A 15,501-nucleotide genomic window follows, 5' to 3' on the forward strand; every position below is an offset into this window, starting at 1 on the left:
GGACCCCCTCCAAAAAAAAAAAAAAAAAAAAAAAAGTTATTCTGGGCCGGGCGTCGTGGCTCACGCCTGTAATCCCAGCACTTTGGGGCGCTGAGGCGGGTGGATCACCTGAGGTCGGGAGTTTGAGACCAGCCTGACCAACATGGAGAAACCTTGTCTCTAATCAAAATACGAAAGAATTAGCTGGGCGTGGTGGTGCATGCCTGTAATCCCAGCTACTCGGGAGGCTGAGGCAGGTGAATCGCTTGAACCTGAGAGGCGGAGGTTACAGTGAGCTGAGATCGTGCCATTGCACTGCAGCCTGGGCAACAAGAGTGAAACTGTCTCAAAAAAAAAAAAATATTCTGAAGACACCGAGCCTTGACTGACGGTTGTTCAGTCAACAAATACTTACTGATCATGTCTTGTATGCCAGGCATTGTTCTAGATGCTGGAGATACATCAGTGAGAGGAAAAGACTGAAAAATCTCCACCCACATGAAGCTTACATTCTAGATCTGGGAGACATTAAACAAGACAAAGAAGTTAAAATGTTTGTGTGCCTGTGCATGGTGATAAATGCGGAGGAGAAGGCGTGAAGTCGGAAGGAGTATTGTGAAATGCAGGATAGATAGGTTTATTAGTACGTTAGATGGACAGCCAGGGCCAGCCTCACTGAAAGGTATTTGGATAAAAGATGGAAGCGAGTGATCTGCCCGTATGATGTTTGGGGGAGAAACCCTTGAAGCAGGAGGAAACTGTAACTGTGAAGGCCATGAGCGGGGAACATGCCAGGCCAGTTAATGTGTGATCGATAGCCCTCAGTGACTCATCTCCCGGTATTCACACCTTTCTCTAATCGCCCTTCACCGTGAATTAGTGCAGTTCAAAACAGTGTGATCCAGGAATACCACAGAAGTGATGATGCGTGTCTTCCGAGGTGAAGCTGTGAGAGGCATTGCAGCTTTTTCACTGATTCCTTGGATTGCTCACTTTGAGGGAAGCCAGCTGCTGTGCTCTGAGGACACTCAGGCAGCCGTGGAGAGCTCCCCAGTCTCTCACTCTGCCAGGACCTACTTGCCAGTCCTGTGAGTGAGCCACCTTGGATGTGGGTCCTCTGGCTCCTGCCCAGCCTTCAGATGACCGCAGCCCTGGCTTTAATCTTTTTATTTACTTATTTATTTGAGACAGGGTCTCACGCTGTTGCCCAGGCTGGAGTGCAGTGGTGTGATCTCAGTTCACTGCGTCCTCAACCTGCCACCTCCCACCTCAGCCTCCCAAGTAGCTGGGACCTCAGGTTAATGCCACTAGGCTGGCTAATTTTTGTTTATTTTTTTAGAGATGAGGTCTCACTGTGTTTCCCATGGTGGTTTTGAATTCCTGGGCTCAAGCAATCCTCCTGCCTCGGCCTCCCAGAATGCTGGAATTACAGGCATGAGCCACCACGCCCGGCCTTAAATCTTGACTGCACTCTCTTGAAAGACCCTGAGTGAGAACTACTTACTCCTTTCTAAAGTCCTGACTAACGGGAACCATGAGGGGAAATGGTGATTGTTGTTTTAAACTGCCAAATGTGGGGTGCTTTGTTAGGCAATACTGGATTAGCAAAACTTTGGGAAACATTAAAGAGGCAGGTGTAGGAATGAGGGAGTGAATGTGGGGGAAAGTAGCAAGAAATCAGTTCAGAGAGCTCAGGAGGCCCAGATCGTGTGGGGCTTTGTAGGTAATGGGAAGGACTCTTTTTTTTTTTTTGTTGAGATGGAGTCTCGCTCTGTTGCCCAGGCTGGAGTGCAGTGGCATGATCTGGGCTCACTGCAACCTCTGCCTCCCAGGTTCAGGCGATTCTCTGGCTTCAGCCTTCTGAATAGCTGGGATTACAGGCATCCACCACCATGCCTGGCTAATTTTTGTATTTTTAGTAGAGACGGGGTTTCACCATGTTGGCCAGGCTGGTCTCGAACTCCTGACCTCCGGTGATCTGCCTGCCTTGGCCTCCCAAAGTGCTGGGATTACAGGCATGAGCCACTGTGCCCGGCCTAGGACTTTGATTGTTGTGAGATGAGAAGTCATTAGAGACTTTCGAGCAGCATGACATGGTCAGTCTTTTTTAATAGGATCTCTCTGGCTGCTGTGTTGAGGCATAGACTGCATAGGGGCAGAAGCAGAGAAACCAGGTAAGAGGCCATTGCAGTAATCAGGTAAGAGGTGATGATAGCATTCCAGGGTCGTATCAATGAGTGTGGTGAGAAGGGACAGAATTCTGAATGTATTTTGAAGGTAGAACACACAAGATTTGCTCATTCACCAAATTGTAGGGTGTGAGAGACAAGAGTTTAGGATGTCATGATGGTTTTCTGCTGTAGTCACTTAAAGAATTGAGTTGCCTGATGGTAAGACTGCAGGAAGGACCTGGGCTGATGGGGTGGGTGAAATCTGGAGTTTGGTCTAGATGTGTTAAAGTTAGAAATGCCTATGAGATATTCAAGTAGATATGTGAAGTTGGTAGTTTGGTAGACAGGTCTGGAATTCTATGCAGTGGCCTAGGCTGGAGACAACATTTTGAGAGTCATCCTTGCTATTTTAAAGCCATAAGACTGGATGAGATCATGGAGGAAACGAAAATAGAAAAAGGCTGGGCACCGTGGCTCACACCTGTAAGCCCAGCACTTTGGGAGGCTGAGATGAGCAAATCACTTGAGTCCAGGAGTTCGAGACCAACCTGGCCAACACGGTAGAGCCCTGTCTGTACTAAAAAATACAAAAATTAGCCAGGTGTGATGTTGTGCACTTGTATTCTCAGCTACTTGGGAGGCTGAGGTGGGAGGATTGCTTAAGCCCAGGAGGTTGAGGCTGCAGTGAGCTGTGATCACACCACTGCACTAAAGGCTGGGCAACAGAGAGAGACCCTGTCATTCATAGGTAGGTAGGTAGGTAGGTAGGTAGGTAGGTAGGTAGATTAGATGGATTAGATTAGATAGATAGATAAGATAGAGTGAGACCCTGTCTTAGATAGATACATAGGTATGTAGATAGATAGGCCCAAGATCAGACCAGGTCCATTTAGAGGTCAGGAGGAGGAGTGAGAAGAGGCTGAGAAGGAGCAGCCAGAGTGGAAGGGTGAGATGATGTGAGCCTGATGTTGTGGAGCCAAGTGAAGAAAGTGCTTCATGGAACAGAGAGTGGTCGATTGTGTCAGGTGTTGCTGAGGTAGAGTAAGTGTGATGAAAGCTGGGCATGGTGGCTCATACCTGTCATCCCAGCTGCTTGGGAGGCTGAGGTGGGAGGATCCCTTGAACCCAGGAGTTGAAGACCAGCCTGGGCAGCATAGCAAGACCCCTGTCTCCAAGAGATACAGAGAGTAGTGCGATGAGGATTGAAAAATGACCACTGAGTTTAGCAATATGGAAGTCCTTGGTGACCTTGAGATTAGCAGTTTATATAACACTTTTGAACATCAGAAAACAATATGTAGTGTTTATGGTAATGATGTACTAGGTAATTAAATTATTATTTCTTTCTTTTTTTTTTTTTTTAGTGATGGAATCTCGCTCTGTTGCCCAGACTGGAGTGCAGTAGTGCAATCTTGGCTCACTGCAAGCTCTGCCTCCTGGGTTTACGCCATTCTCCTGCCTCAGGCTCCCCAGTAGCTGGGGCTACAGGCCCACCCGCCACCACGCCTGGCTGATTTTTGTATTTTTAGTAGAGATGGGGTTTCACCGTGTTAGCCAGGGTGGTCTCGATCTCCTGACCTCACGATCCGCCCGCCTCGGCCTCCCAAAGTGCTGGGATTACAGGCGTGAGCCACCGCGCCCGGCCTCATTGAATATTTCTGTTGAAAACAAGTTTGAAAGAGAATATCAAAACCATGTTTTTAAAAGCATCGAAGGTGACATGATAGTCAAAAATTACCTGGCCAATATTAGGGAATGTGCAGTTTCCACTAAAGAAAGAAAAGATGAGAGAAAGGACTAGAGCTCAGAGGAATAAGCTAGAGATACTTCTGCTCTTGAGGTTAACTGCAGACTCTAGAGGACGCAGCTGAGAAAGTGAATCTTTGAACGGAACTAACAGCACAGAGTCTGGGGCTGCCAAGAGTAGGAGCCACCACCTGCACTGGGCTGGTACTCTGGGAAGGCTGGGTGCTAGGAGTGAGGCAGGGACAATGCACTGATAATTCGTGTGCACCAGATGATGCCAGCCTTGGCCCCAAACTGTTAGTGCTTTATGGCACCTGGCAGAAGAAAGTAAAAATTCTCTATTGAAGATACAATACCATTCTCACCGAAAATTGTTTTAGCGAGTAATTTTAAAAATAAAAATCAACCTCTCTTTTTTTTTTAAGGCATATGAGATTAAGAAACTACTAAAAGGAACAGATAGAAACTTGAGTCATAGACTACAGATATTGGAGGTGGTATGACTCTAAAATAAATGTTTTTACCACAAGGAACTGTCATTCTGAGAATAAACTAGACTATAGTGACATTATAGATTTGCAAAACAAATAGAAATTATAGAATTAAAAACTAATGAAAATGAATGAATTGACTTAACAATAGGTCAGGTATGGCTGAAGAGAGACTTAACCAGAGGTAGTTTGGAAGAGACTGTCTAGATTGAAGCAAGCAAGAAAAGATGGAAAATATACATGAGAGGGTTATAGAACTTAGACGATTCAGTAAATAGTTGGAGTTTCAATAAAAGGGGACAGAATCAGAAGCAGTATTTGGAGAGAAAATGGCTACGAATTTTCTAGAACTGACCAAAGTTATCAAACCACAGATCCAAGAAGCCCCATAAAACCTACGCAGAACCTGTGAAAAGAAAACTGGATGTAAACATACCATAGTAAAACTGATGAAAACCATAGACAGAATATCTTAAAAGCAGTCCAAGTAAAAGCTCATAGTACCCTCAAAGGGGCAGCAGATTGACAGCTGAGTTTTCAGCACCATTGGAGGTAGAAAACAGTTGGAAATACAGCTTCAAAGTGCAGAAAAAAGTAGCTGGCAGTAGAATACTCAGGGAAAATATCCTTGAAGAATGAAACTAAAACATGTTTTAGATAAACTGATAATTTATTTATACTAAAGCAAATTTAAAAGAGTGTTCAGGCTGGGCATGGTGGCTCACATCTGTAATCTCAGCACCTTGGGAGGCTGAGGCACACCTGAGGTCAGGAGTTTGAGATCAGCCTGATCAATATGGGAAACCCTGTCTCTATTAAAAATAGGGAAAAATTAGCCAAGGTCAGGAGTTTGAGATCGCCTGATCAATATGGTGAAACCCTGTCTCTATAAAATAGAAAAATTAGCCGGTGTGGTGGCAGGTGCCTGTAGTCCCAGCTATATCAGGAGGCCTGAAATGGAGAATTGCTTGAACCTTAGGACGCGGAGTTTGCAGTGAGCACGGATCACGCCGCTGCCACTCTATCCTGGAGTGACACTGGAGACTCCTCTTAAATAGAAAAAACAAAACCTAAATTAAGTTTAGAAATACAGGAGGGAAGAGTGGTGAGTATATGAGTACATCTGAGTAATAAACGTTAAAGAGATGCTTGTGGACTTAAAATATCCATGCATAAAATTTATAAAAATACAAACAATAATCAATTGGAAGGGAGAAAATGGATTAAGAGTTCTAAGGTTCTGGCATTATGCAGAAGGAAATAAGCTAAATATTAACATTAGACTTCACAAGTTAAACATACATGTAATTTCTAGAGTATTAAAAAAAAATAGAGCAACGTGTATAATTTCCTAATTAATTAAAAAGCTTTCTCCAACTTTTTTTTTTTCTTTTTAAGAAGTCAATCCTAGATAAATAGGAACGAGAGAGTAGAGAGTATCCTTGATATAAAGATATTTGAGACATTACAGCCAAATTCCTTGATTGAATTTTAATGGTAACAAACCATATTTAAAAGACATTTTAGGAATTGAACGAGTTTAACAAGAGAATAAAAAGGCAAATTGTAGAGTGTAAATGAAGATAATTGTAATATTATTAATCAATAAAAGATTATATCTGAAATATATAAAGAATTACCTTAATAAGAGAAAACAGGAAAAACTTGAACAGCCACTTCCCTAAAAGATTTCATAGGGCCCATAAACAAATGAAAATGGGAAATGCTAATTGAAAGCAGAGCAGAGTCATCCCATGCTCCTAGCAGATCAGCAGGGAGAGTGTGGAGGAGAGGGAGCTCTCATACACTGCTAAATGAAAACTGGCATAACTGTTTTGGAAAAGCAGTAGTCAAGAGGGATCCTTTTGTGAGATCATGCCTCTGCCCTGCGTAGGATTCCTCAGTCGCCTTTCAGTTTAGATAATTCCTTAGTGGGACGTAATTTCCCAGTGTTCTAAAGTTTCCTTATGAGAGACCCCCTATCTAATGCCATGACACACAGTAGGATGCCTTCTTTCATCACCAGCACTTCATTCTTTTTCCCGAACTGTTTTTCTTTTTTTTTTTTTCTTTTGAGATGGAGTCTCGCTCTGAAGCCCAGGCTGGAGTGCAGTGGCCGGATCTCAGCTCACTGCAAGCTCTGCCTCCCGGGTTCACGCCATTCTCCTGCCTCAGCCTCCCGAGTAGCTGGGACTACAGGCGGCGGCCACCTCGCCCAGCTAGCTTTTTGTATTAGTAGAGACGGGGTTTCACCGTGTTAGCCAGGATGGTCTCGATCTCCTGACCTTGTGATCCGCCCGTCTCGGCCTCCCAAAGTGCTGGGATTACAGGCTTGAGCCACCGCGCCCGGCCCGAACTGTTTTTCTTCATAACACTTTTAACCTCTTGGCACATGTGCTTGGTTTGTCTTCTCTCACTAAAAGTTTATGAGAGGCTGGGCGTCGTGGCTCACACCTGTAATCCCAGCACTTTGGGAGGCTCAGGTGGGTGGATCACCTGAGGTCAGGAATTCAAGACCAGCCTGACGAACATGGTAAAACCCTGTCTCTATTCAGAATACAAAAATCAGCTGGGTGTGTTGGCATGTGCCTGTAATCCCCGCTACTTGGGAGGCTGAGGCAGGAGAATCGCTTTAACCCCGGGAAGTGGAGGTTGCAGTGAGCCGAGATGGCACCACTGCACTCCAGCCTGGGTGACAGAGCCAGACTCTGTCTCAGAAAAAAAAAAAAAGTTTTTATCGGAGCAGTGTCTTTGTTTTGCACCCTGCTGTATATATCCTGATTCTAGAACAGTACCTGGCATATAGCATGATTTGCATTTTTAAAAAGAGCAAGTAAAAGGACTTGGGGAAGAGTACCTTTTACTTCATGTCGGCTGCTTCTCAGTGATTTTTATTTACTGTCATGGGATATAAGTATCTATTTAAAATTTTTATTTAAATACCTTATGTCAGCATGAACTAGATTTCTTCAGTTAGATTTATAGATATGTGTTGTTTCTAGAATACTTTTAATTGACTTGGACTCTTACTGTAATGCTGGAAATTTACAGACCCATAACCCTTATTAATAAATTGGAGAGGCTGGGCGTGGTGGCTCATGCCTGTAATCCCAGCACTTTGGAAGGCTGAGGCGGGCAGATCACGAGGTCAGGAGATTGAGACCATCCTGGCTGACACGGTGAAACCCCATCTCTACTAAAAATACAAAAAAATTAGCCGGGCGTGGTGGCGGGCACCTGTGGTCCCAGCTACTCGGGAGGCAGAACTTGCAGTGAGCTGAGATCACACCACTCCACTCCAGCCTGGGCGACAGAGTGAGACTCCATCTCAAAAAATAAATAAATAAATTGGAGAAATATGGAGGTTACTAAATACAGTTGAAATAATATATAGATATTGCATAAAATGCAGGCATTTCAAAGTTGAGTACATACATTCTTATCTGAGTTTCTCTTTTGTCTGTCTCCAAGTGGGAGCTGGTGAGGTGGCCAACTTTGCTGCATATGCGTTTGCACCAGCCACGCTAGTGACTCCACTAGGAGCTCTCAGTGTACTAGTAAGGTAAGGACACAACATTTTTCATGTAGAAACAGTCGTCAGTATCTTAGTTTGTAAAATATTCAGTACCATATAATTACATGTGTTCAACACAATTTACATTTCAACAACCTGGAGAACTTTGCTTTTTACACTATGTAGTAAGTAATTGCTTTAAAAAAGTACTTCTGTGCATAGGCAGGCTATTGATTTGTGGGAGAAAATGCTTTTGCTTGTATATAGAGCCAGTACTAGTTCTACTTCGATTTCAGTTTTATAAAATTCAAAGTTGCCAGGAGTGGTGGCTTATGCCTGTAATCTCAGCACTATGGGAGGCCGAGGCGGGTATGGAATCACCTAAGGTCAGAAGTTTGAGACCAGCTTGACTAACATGGTAAAATCCTGTCTACTAAAAATACACAAATTAGCCGGGCGTGGTGGCGGCACCTGTAGTCCCAGCTACTCAGGAGGCTGAGACAGGAGAATGACTTGAACATTGCGGAGGTTGCAATGAGCTGAGATCATACCACTGCACTCGAGCCTGGGCTACAGAGCAAGACTCTGTCTCAAAAAATAAATAAATAAAAAATAAGTGAAATTCAAAGTTACACTTATCCCAATATTTATCATTCAGTGCATGTGCACTTTGGTAGGGCCTGGTTGGTAATGAGTAGATTTGTTGTTTTTTTTTTGAGACGGAGTCTCGCTGTATTGCCCAGGCTGGAGTGCAGTGGTGCAATCTGGGCTCAATGCAAGCTCTGCCTCCCGGGTTCAGGCCATTCTCCTGCTTCAGTCTCCCGAGTAGCTGAGACTACAGGCGCCGCCACTACTCCTGGCTAATGTTTTGTATTTTTAGTAGAGATGGGGTTTCACCGTGTTAGCCAGGATGGTCTTGATCTCCTGACATTGTGATCTGCACGCCTCGGCCTCCGAAAGTGCTGGAATTACAGGCGTGAGGCACCGTGCCTAGTCTGGGTATAGGTTCTTAATTAGGATATACATTTATACAAATTTGTTCTTTTTTTTTTTTTTTTTTTTTGAGACGGAGTCTTGCTCTGTCACCCAGGCTGGAGTGCAGTGGCCGGATCTCAGCTCACTGCAAGCTCTGCCTCCCGGGTTCACGCCATTCTCCTGCCTCAGCCTCCCGAGTAGCTGGGACTACAGGCGCCGCCACCTCGCCCGGCTAGTATTTTGTATTTTAGTAGAGACGGGGTTTCACCGTGTTAGCCAGGATGGTCTCTATCTCCTGACCTCGTGATCCGCCCGTCTCGGCCTCCCAAAGTGCTGGGATTACAGGCTTGAGCCACCGCGCCCGGCCTTGTTCTTTATTATGAATTTCATATTGACTTCTTGCAGTGGAAAGATGGGAAGTATACGGGTGTAGTGTATGATGAAGCAGATGATTCCCTAGAAACGTTTACTTTTTTTTTTTTGAGACGGAGTCTCACTCTGTCGCCCAGGGTAGAGTGCAGTGGTGGGATCTCAGCTCACTGCAAGCTCCGCCTGCCGGGTTTACGCCATTCTCCTGCCTCAGCCTCCCTAGTATCTGGGACTACAGACGCCCGCCACCTCACCTGGCTAGTTTTTTGTATTTTTTAGTCAAGACGGGGTTTCACCGGGTTAGCCAGGATGGTCTCGATCTCCTGACCTCGCGATCCGCCCGTCTCGGCCTCCCAAAGTGCTGGGATTACAGGCTTGAGCCACCGCGCCCGGTCTAAACGTTTACATTTTATGATGAAATGTCCATTTTTTTTTCCCCTTGGCAAAAGCCAGAATCTTCATAAGCTCAGTGTTATAGTTTAGTTCAGTGATTTAAATTATGAGTTTTACTGATATTTGAAAAAGAAAAGTAGCTGATTATTTTAAAGTTCTCAAATTTTTTCCTCCCCATTTTAGTGCCATTCTTTCTTCATACTTTCTAAATGAAAGACTTAATCTTCATGGGAAAATTGGGTGTTTGCTAAGTATTCTAGGATCTACAGTTATGGTCATTCATGCTCCAAAGGAAGAGGAGATTGAGACTTTAAATGAAATGTCTCACAAGCTGGGTGATCCAGGTAAGAAAAAAGTCTCATTAGTCTTACTGTATTTTATTTTTGAACTTAGTTTTTTGTTTTTCTTTGAGACGGAGTCTCGCTCTGCCACCCAGGCTGGAGCGCAGTGGTGTGATCTTGGCTCACTGCAAGCTCCGCCTCCCGGGTTTACGCCATTCTCCCGCCTCAGCCTCCCGAGTAGCTGGGACTACAGGCGCCGCCACCACTCCCAGCAAATGTTTTTTTGTATTTTAAGTAGAGACGGGGTTTCACCGTGTTAGCCACGATGGTCTCGATCTCCTGACCTTGTGATCCGCCCGCCTCAGCCTCCCAAAGTGCTGGGATTACAGGCATGAGCCACGGTGCCCGGCCTGATGTGAAAATTTATGTCTGACTCTTGGGAAGTGAATTGAATACTCTTTTGATACTCTTGTTTTCTCTTTGTGAGATTCTTGTTCATCTGTTTATTGGAGTTCTTGACCTAGATCATTAATTTTCTTATGTTTTCTTTTCCTCATTTTACCATTTTGTCTTTTTGCTCTTTGGGGAGATTTTCTTAGTTTTTTCTTCCAGCCCTTCTGAGTTTTCATTTCTGCGATTATATTGTTAATTTCTAAGAGTTTCTTGCCTCTGTTCTCTGATTCCTAGTTATTTTAAAGTCTTTGCTAACTTTAATTTTAGAATTCTTTGTAGGCCTGCTTCTGTGGTGGTGTTTGGCTTTTAGGCATTTGGTTTTGTGTTGGCATTTTTTAATTGAATGCTGGACATAGGATATTAGAAGGTGTAGAGGTTTTAAGTGATGTTTTTCTTCCTTCAGAGAGAACATAAATTTCTTCTGGTAGGCAGAAAAGAATACAGTAGCTCACTTTTACCCTGAAGGTATTGTTTTAAGCTTTGTTGGGCCTGGTTTCTTTCTAGTTTGCCTTCATTCTTTTTTTTTTTTTTGAGACAGGATCTCACTCTCGCCCAGGCTGGAGTGCAGTGGTGTGATCATGGCTCACTGCATCCTCTGCCTCTTGGGCTCAAGCGATCCTCCCACCTCAGCCTTCTGAGTAGCTGGGACTACAGGTGTGTGCCCCCACATCTGGCTAATTTTTGTATTTTCTTTTCTTCTATTTTTTTTTTTTTTTTTAAGATGTAGTCTCGCTATCAGGCTGTGCTCCAGGCTGGAGCACAGTGGTGCAATCTCAGCTCATTGCAACCTCTGCCTTTCGGGTTCAGGTGATTCTCCTGCTTCAGCCTCCCAAGTAGTTGCAATGGCAGGCATGAGCCACTATGCCTGGCCTAATTTTTGTATCTTTTTTGGTAGAGACAGGGTTTTGTCAGGTTGGCCAGGCTGGTCTCGAGCTCCTGGGCTCAAGTGATCCATCTGCCTCGGCCTCCCAAAGGGCTGGGATTACAGGCACGAGCCACCGCACCTGGCTCAGTTTGCCTTTGTTCTTGTTCATAGCCCTTTGGCTCTCAACTGATAGCTTCAGATACTGGTTTGGGCCCCGCCAGCTGAGAAACTGAGAGCTCCAGGGTCTGCTCCTCAGTACCTTGAGATGCTGAAATCCCTGCTTAGTCCTGTGGCCTCCTGGCCAGGCTTTCCATTTGGCTTCTCTGACCTTGGCTGTGCAGCTTGTGTGCCAGGAAACGCCGTAAGGGGAAATGCACAGACATTTGGGCTCACTGCTCTATAGTTCCCTCCTTTCTGGGTCTTGGTCCATTCAGTCCCAGATGCTTAGGCAGCCCCAAAATCCAACTTGTTTTTACCTAGTCCCCTTAAGCTTAGGCCGGTGTTGATTGGCCTTTATGCCATCTCACCCCTTGCATTAGTAGTTGCCCCAAGGGAGAAGGCAGAGGTAAGTGCTGGGCTGATTTTTCTCTTTTCCCTGAATTTTGGCCCCTTAAGTCCTGGCTACTTTGATGGTTCTTTGATTCCCTCAAATCTTTCTTTTTTGTTTGGGGTTTTTTTGTTGTTGTAGATTCACTGTTTGTAGGTATTTGGGGTGCCAGGTTAGTCTGTTTCATTGTTTCTCTGAGGATATTAATAATAGTTTTTCTTGTTTTTCTGAGGATATTAATAATTTTCTTGTTTTTTGGGGGACGGTTGTTTTGAAGTTTTCCTCTGTCTACATGGGAGAAACAGACTTTGCCCTTTTCTGTTTGTTTTGGCTTCTCTCCTGGTGGTCTTTGGCTTTTTTTTTTTTTTGAGACGGAGTCTCACTCTGCCGCCCAGGCTGGAGTGCAGTGGTGCGATCTCAGCTCACTGCAAGCTCCGCCTCCCGGGTTCACACTATTCTCCTGCCTCAGCCTCCCAAGTAGCTGGGACTACAGGTGCCGCCACCATGCCCGGCTAATTTTTTGTATTTTTAGTAGAGACGGAGTTTCAATGTGTTATTCAGGATGGTCTCGATCCCCTGGGCTCGTGATCCGCCCGCCTCGGCCTCCCAAAGTGCTGGGATTACAGGCGTGAGCTGCTGCGCCCGGCCTGCTGTCTCCTTTTATGTCAAAATTGGGCTGGTCCAGATCCCCAGCAAAAAAGCTTCCCGTTTCATGGCTGGCTGTGGGCATCCTGGGAGTTGACTGGGGGGAAGGGTTAACACCTGGAGGCATGGCTTACCTCAGCTTCCCAGAACTCTGTGGCGCGGGAGGGACAGTCTCCCAGAACTGGGCAGGAGTCTCCTTGCTTCTTGAATGGACTTTTCAGCCAGGCTTCACTTTCAGTCTTGCCTTTACCCCACTTCAGAGGCACCTGGTACCTTTTGAGCACGCTGTGCTGCAAACTGAATTGCTTTTTGATCTTTGATCACAGTGGGTGTGTCGGATTCAGCTTTCCTGGATCTGTGTACCAGGTATTAGTTCGCCTTTGCTTTCTGACTTAGAAGGATTGTTATCTTCAGTCCTCTCTTTTTTTCTGAGACAGTCTCTCTGTCGCCCAGGCTGGAGTGCAGTGGCGTGGTCTCGGCTCATTGCAACCTCCACCTTCCAGGTTTGAGCGAGTCTCCTGTCTCAGCCTCCCAAATAGCTGGGATTACAGGCACCTGCCACCACGCCCAGCTAATTTTTGTGTTTTCAGTAGAGTTGGGGTTTCGCCATGTTGGCCAGGCTGGTGTCGAACTCCTGACCTTGGGTGATCCACCATCCTCAGCCTCCCAAAGTGCTGGGATTACAGGCGTGAGCCACTGCACCTGGCCTTTTGTTCTTAATTTTGTGTATTTGTGCCTTTAAAAATCCTATTACTGTGTTATTTTATTAGTGGACTTTGAGGAAGGAAGAATAAATTCATGTGACTTATCTAGGCCTCAGTTCCCTCATTCGAGGATGCAAATGGTAGTATGTGTGACACAGGGTAGTTGAGTACAAATTGCTGAGAAAAATGCCTGGCCCACAGGGCTACACAGTTACTGGCAATTTTCATGCTGGCTTTAATTCTCCATGTTCAACCAGAACCCCAGTAGTGTCTTTCAGGTTCTCCAGTTGACTTGCTGGTTACTCCAGCAGTTGTCCGCAAATTAAAAAAAAAGTTTACCCCTTTTAGAGAAAACTTGATGAAGAACTCTTGTTTTTTTTCTTTTTTTAAAGCATCTATAAATTGTTGAACATTCAAGGCCGCCTCCTGGTTTCTCCTCCCTAGCTTCTGTCTCGGTTCTGAGCCCACTATCCCTCTTGCCTGAAGTTGGCATAAAAATGCTGCTGCAACAATGTTGAGGGTGGGAGAGTTTGTGAATGTGAAGCTCACATTCATCTTCCAGTGTGTCCATCTAAGTAAATTGTTGTGGTTGCGCTTCTGCTCGGGCAGCAAAATAAAGCTGATTTATTTCCAGGCCATACCTTTTCTCCCTGTAGAGTTGATTACATTTTGTTTTGCATTCTGTGTTTAGGAACAGCCAAGCATTTGACTCATGTCACTTTTCTTTGCCTCCTCCAGGTTTTGTGGTCTTTGCAACCCTTGTGGTCATTGTGGCCTTGATACTAATCTTCGTGGTGGGTCCTCGCCATGGACAGACAAACATTCTCGTGTACATAACAATCTGCTCTGTGATCGGCGCCTTTTCAGTCTCCTGTGTGAAGGGCCTGGGCATTGCTCTCAAAGAGCTGTTTGCTGGAAAGCCTGTGCTGCGGCATCCCCTGGCTTGGGTTCTGCTGCTGAGCCTCATCGTCTGCGTGAGCACACAGATTAATTACCTAAATAGGGCCCTGGATATATTCAACACTTCCATTGTGACTCCAATATATTATGTATTCTTTACAACATCAGTTTTAACTTGTTCAGCTATTCTCTTTAAGGAGTGGCAAGATATGCCCGTTGACGATGTCATTGGTACTTTGAGCGGCTTCTTTACAATCATTGTGGGGATATTCTTGTTGCATGCCTTTAAAGACGTCAGCTTTAGTCTAGCAAGTCTGCCTGTATCTTTTCGAAAAGACGAGAAAGCAATGAATGGCAATCTCTCTAATATGTATGAAGTTCTTAATAATAATGAAGAAAGCTTAACCTGTGGAATCGAACAACACACTGGTGAAAATGTCTCCCGAAGAAATGGAAATCTGACAGCTTTTTAAGAAAGGTGTCATTAAAGGTTAATCTGTGATTGTTATGAAGTGAATTTGAGTATCAGAATGTGTCTAAAAAAACATTGTCCTCAAAAATGTTCTTTAAAGGCAGTCTTTTTAAAGATTTGACGAATTAGGACCAAGAAATTACTTCTATTTAAACAATGGTAGCTCACTAAAATGACCTCAGCACATGACGATTTCTATTAATATTGTATTGTTGTAGAATTATTTTACATTTTCATTCCTTCTCCAAAATCTGAATGCACTAATGACAGTTTTAAGTCTATAAAAACGCTGTATTTTTTCATTCGTGACGAAAGTCTGAAATGTGCATTTGTCACCCCCACTCCATCAATCCCTGAACATATAATAAGGGCTTTTTGATTTTAAAAAAGAACCATTATCCCCACACATTATCCTGTGACTTACCTATAAAAGTGGCTCCTGTTTGATGATTCGTTTTATTTTTTGAAATAAGGGAAAACTAAGTTGCTGAATGAAGGAAACGTACAAAATTAAAAAAAGGGCGGAAATCACCCCAAGGAAGGATTCTCAGGTTGAGATGATCAGCGTGAATCCGGCTTCCTGTGTGCATTCAGCGGCCTTCTTGGCACCTCACCAAGCCAGTGCGTCCTGCCTGCTGCTGCAGCCTGGCCGGGTTTGTTCTTCAGTTACCCTAATCCCATGATGCCTGGAACCTTGATTACCGTTTTACATCCGCTCTTGTACTTTTCAGTATATTTTCATAATGAGTTATATTGTCATTTGGACTTTGAACAGCTCTGGGAAATAGAAGACTAGGGTTATTTCTTAAATTTAGCTCATGTTATAATAAAAAGTTGAAGTTCTTTTCTAAGTCTGAATGCTTAGAACAAACAAAATGTTTATAACATATGGTCTCTTTGTACCAAATACTTTGCTTACGAGCTCCTTTGGGCCACTGCATAGTTTGGTTTCTAGAAAAGGTTTATGAAGACGTTGATGGAAAATTGCAAACATAG

The 15,501-nt window shown here is 44.4% G+C and overlaps 1 protein-coding gene across 10 annotated transcripts in view; it reads left to right on the forward strand.

Annotated features, from left to right (window-relative positions):
- NIPA2 (NIPA magnesium transporter 2) overlaps positions 1 to 15,344 on the forward strand; it is a 34,071-nt gene extending 18,727 nt beyond the window's left edge. For all 10 annotated transcript variants that reach the window (XM_017859946.1, XM_017859950.1, XM_017859943.1 and 7 more), the window contains 3 exons: positions 7,859 to 7,949; positions 9,822 to 9,982; positions 13,872 to 15,344. In XM_017859946.1, coding sequence (XP_017715435.1) covers positions 7,859 to 7,949; positions 9,822 to 9,982; positions 13,872 to 14,506 — 887 coding nt within the window. In that variant the 3' untranslated portion in view covers positions 14,507 to 15,344. The remainder of the gene's footprint in view (positions 1 to 7,858; positions 7,950 to 9,821; positions 9,983 to 13,871) is intronic.
- The last annotated feature ends 157 nt before the right edge of the window (positions 15,345 to 15,501 follow it).

This window comes from Rhinopithecus bieti, unplaced genomic scaffold, assembly GCF_001698545.2.
Source record: "Rhinopithecus bieti isolate Rb0 unplaced genomic scaffold, ASM169854v2 scaffold_53514, whole genome shotgun sequence".
NCBI lineage: Eukaryota > Metazoa > Chordata > Mammalia > Primates > Cercopithecidae > Rhinopithecus > Rhinopithecus bieti.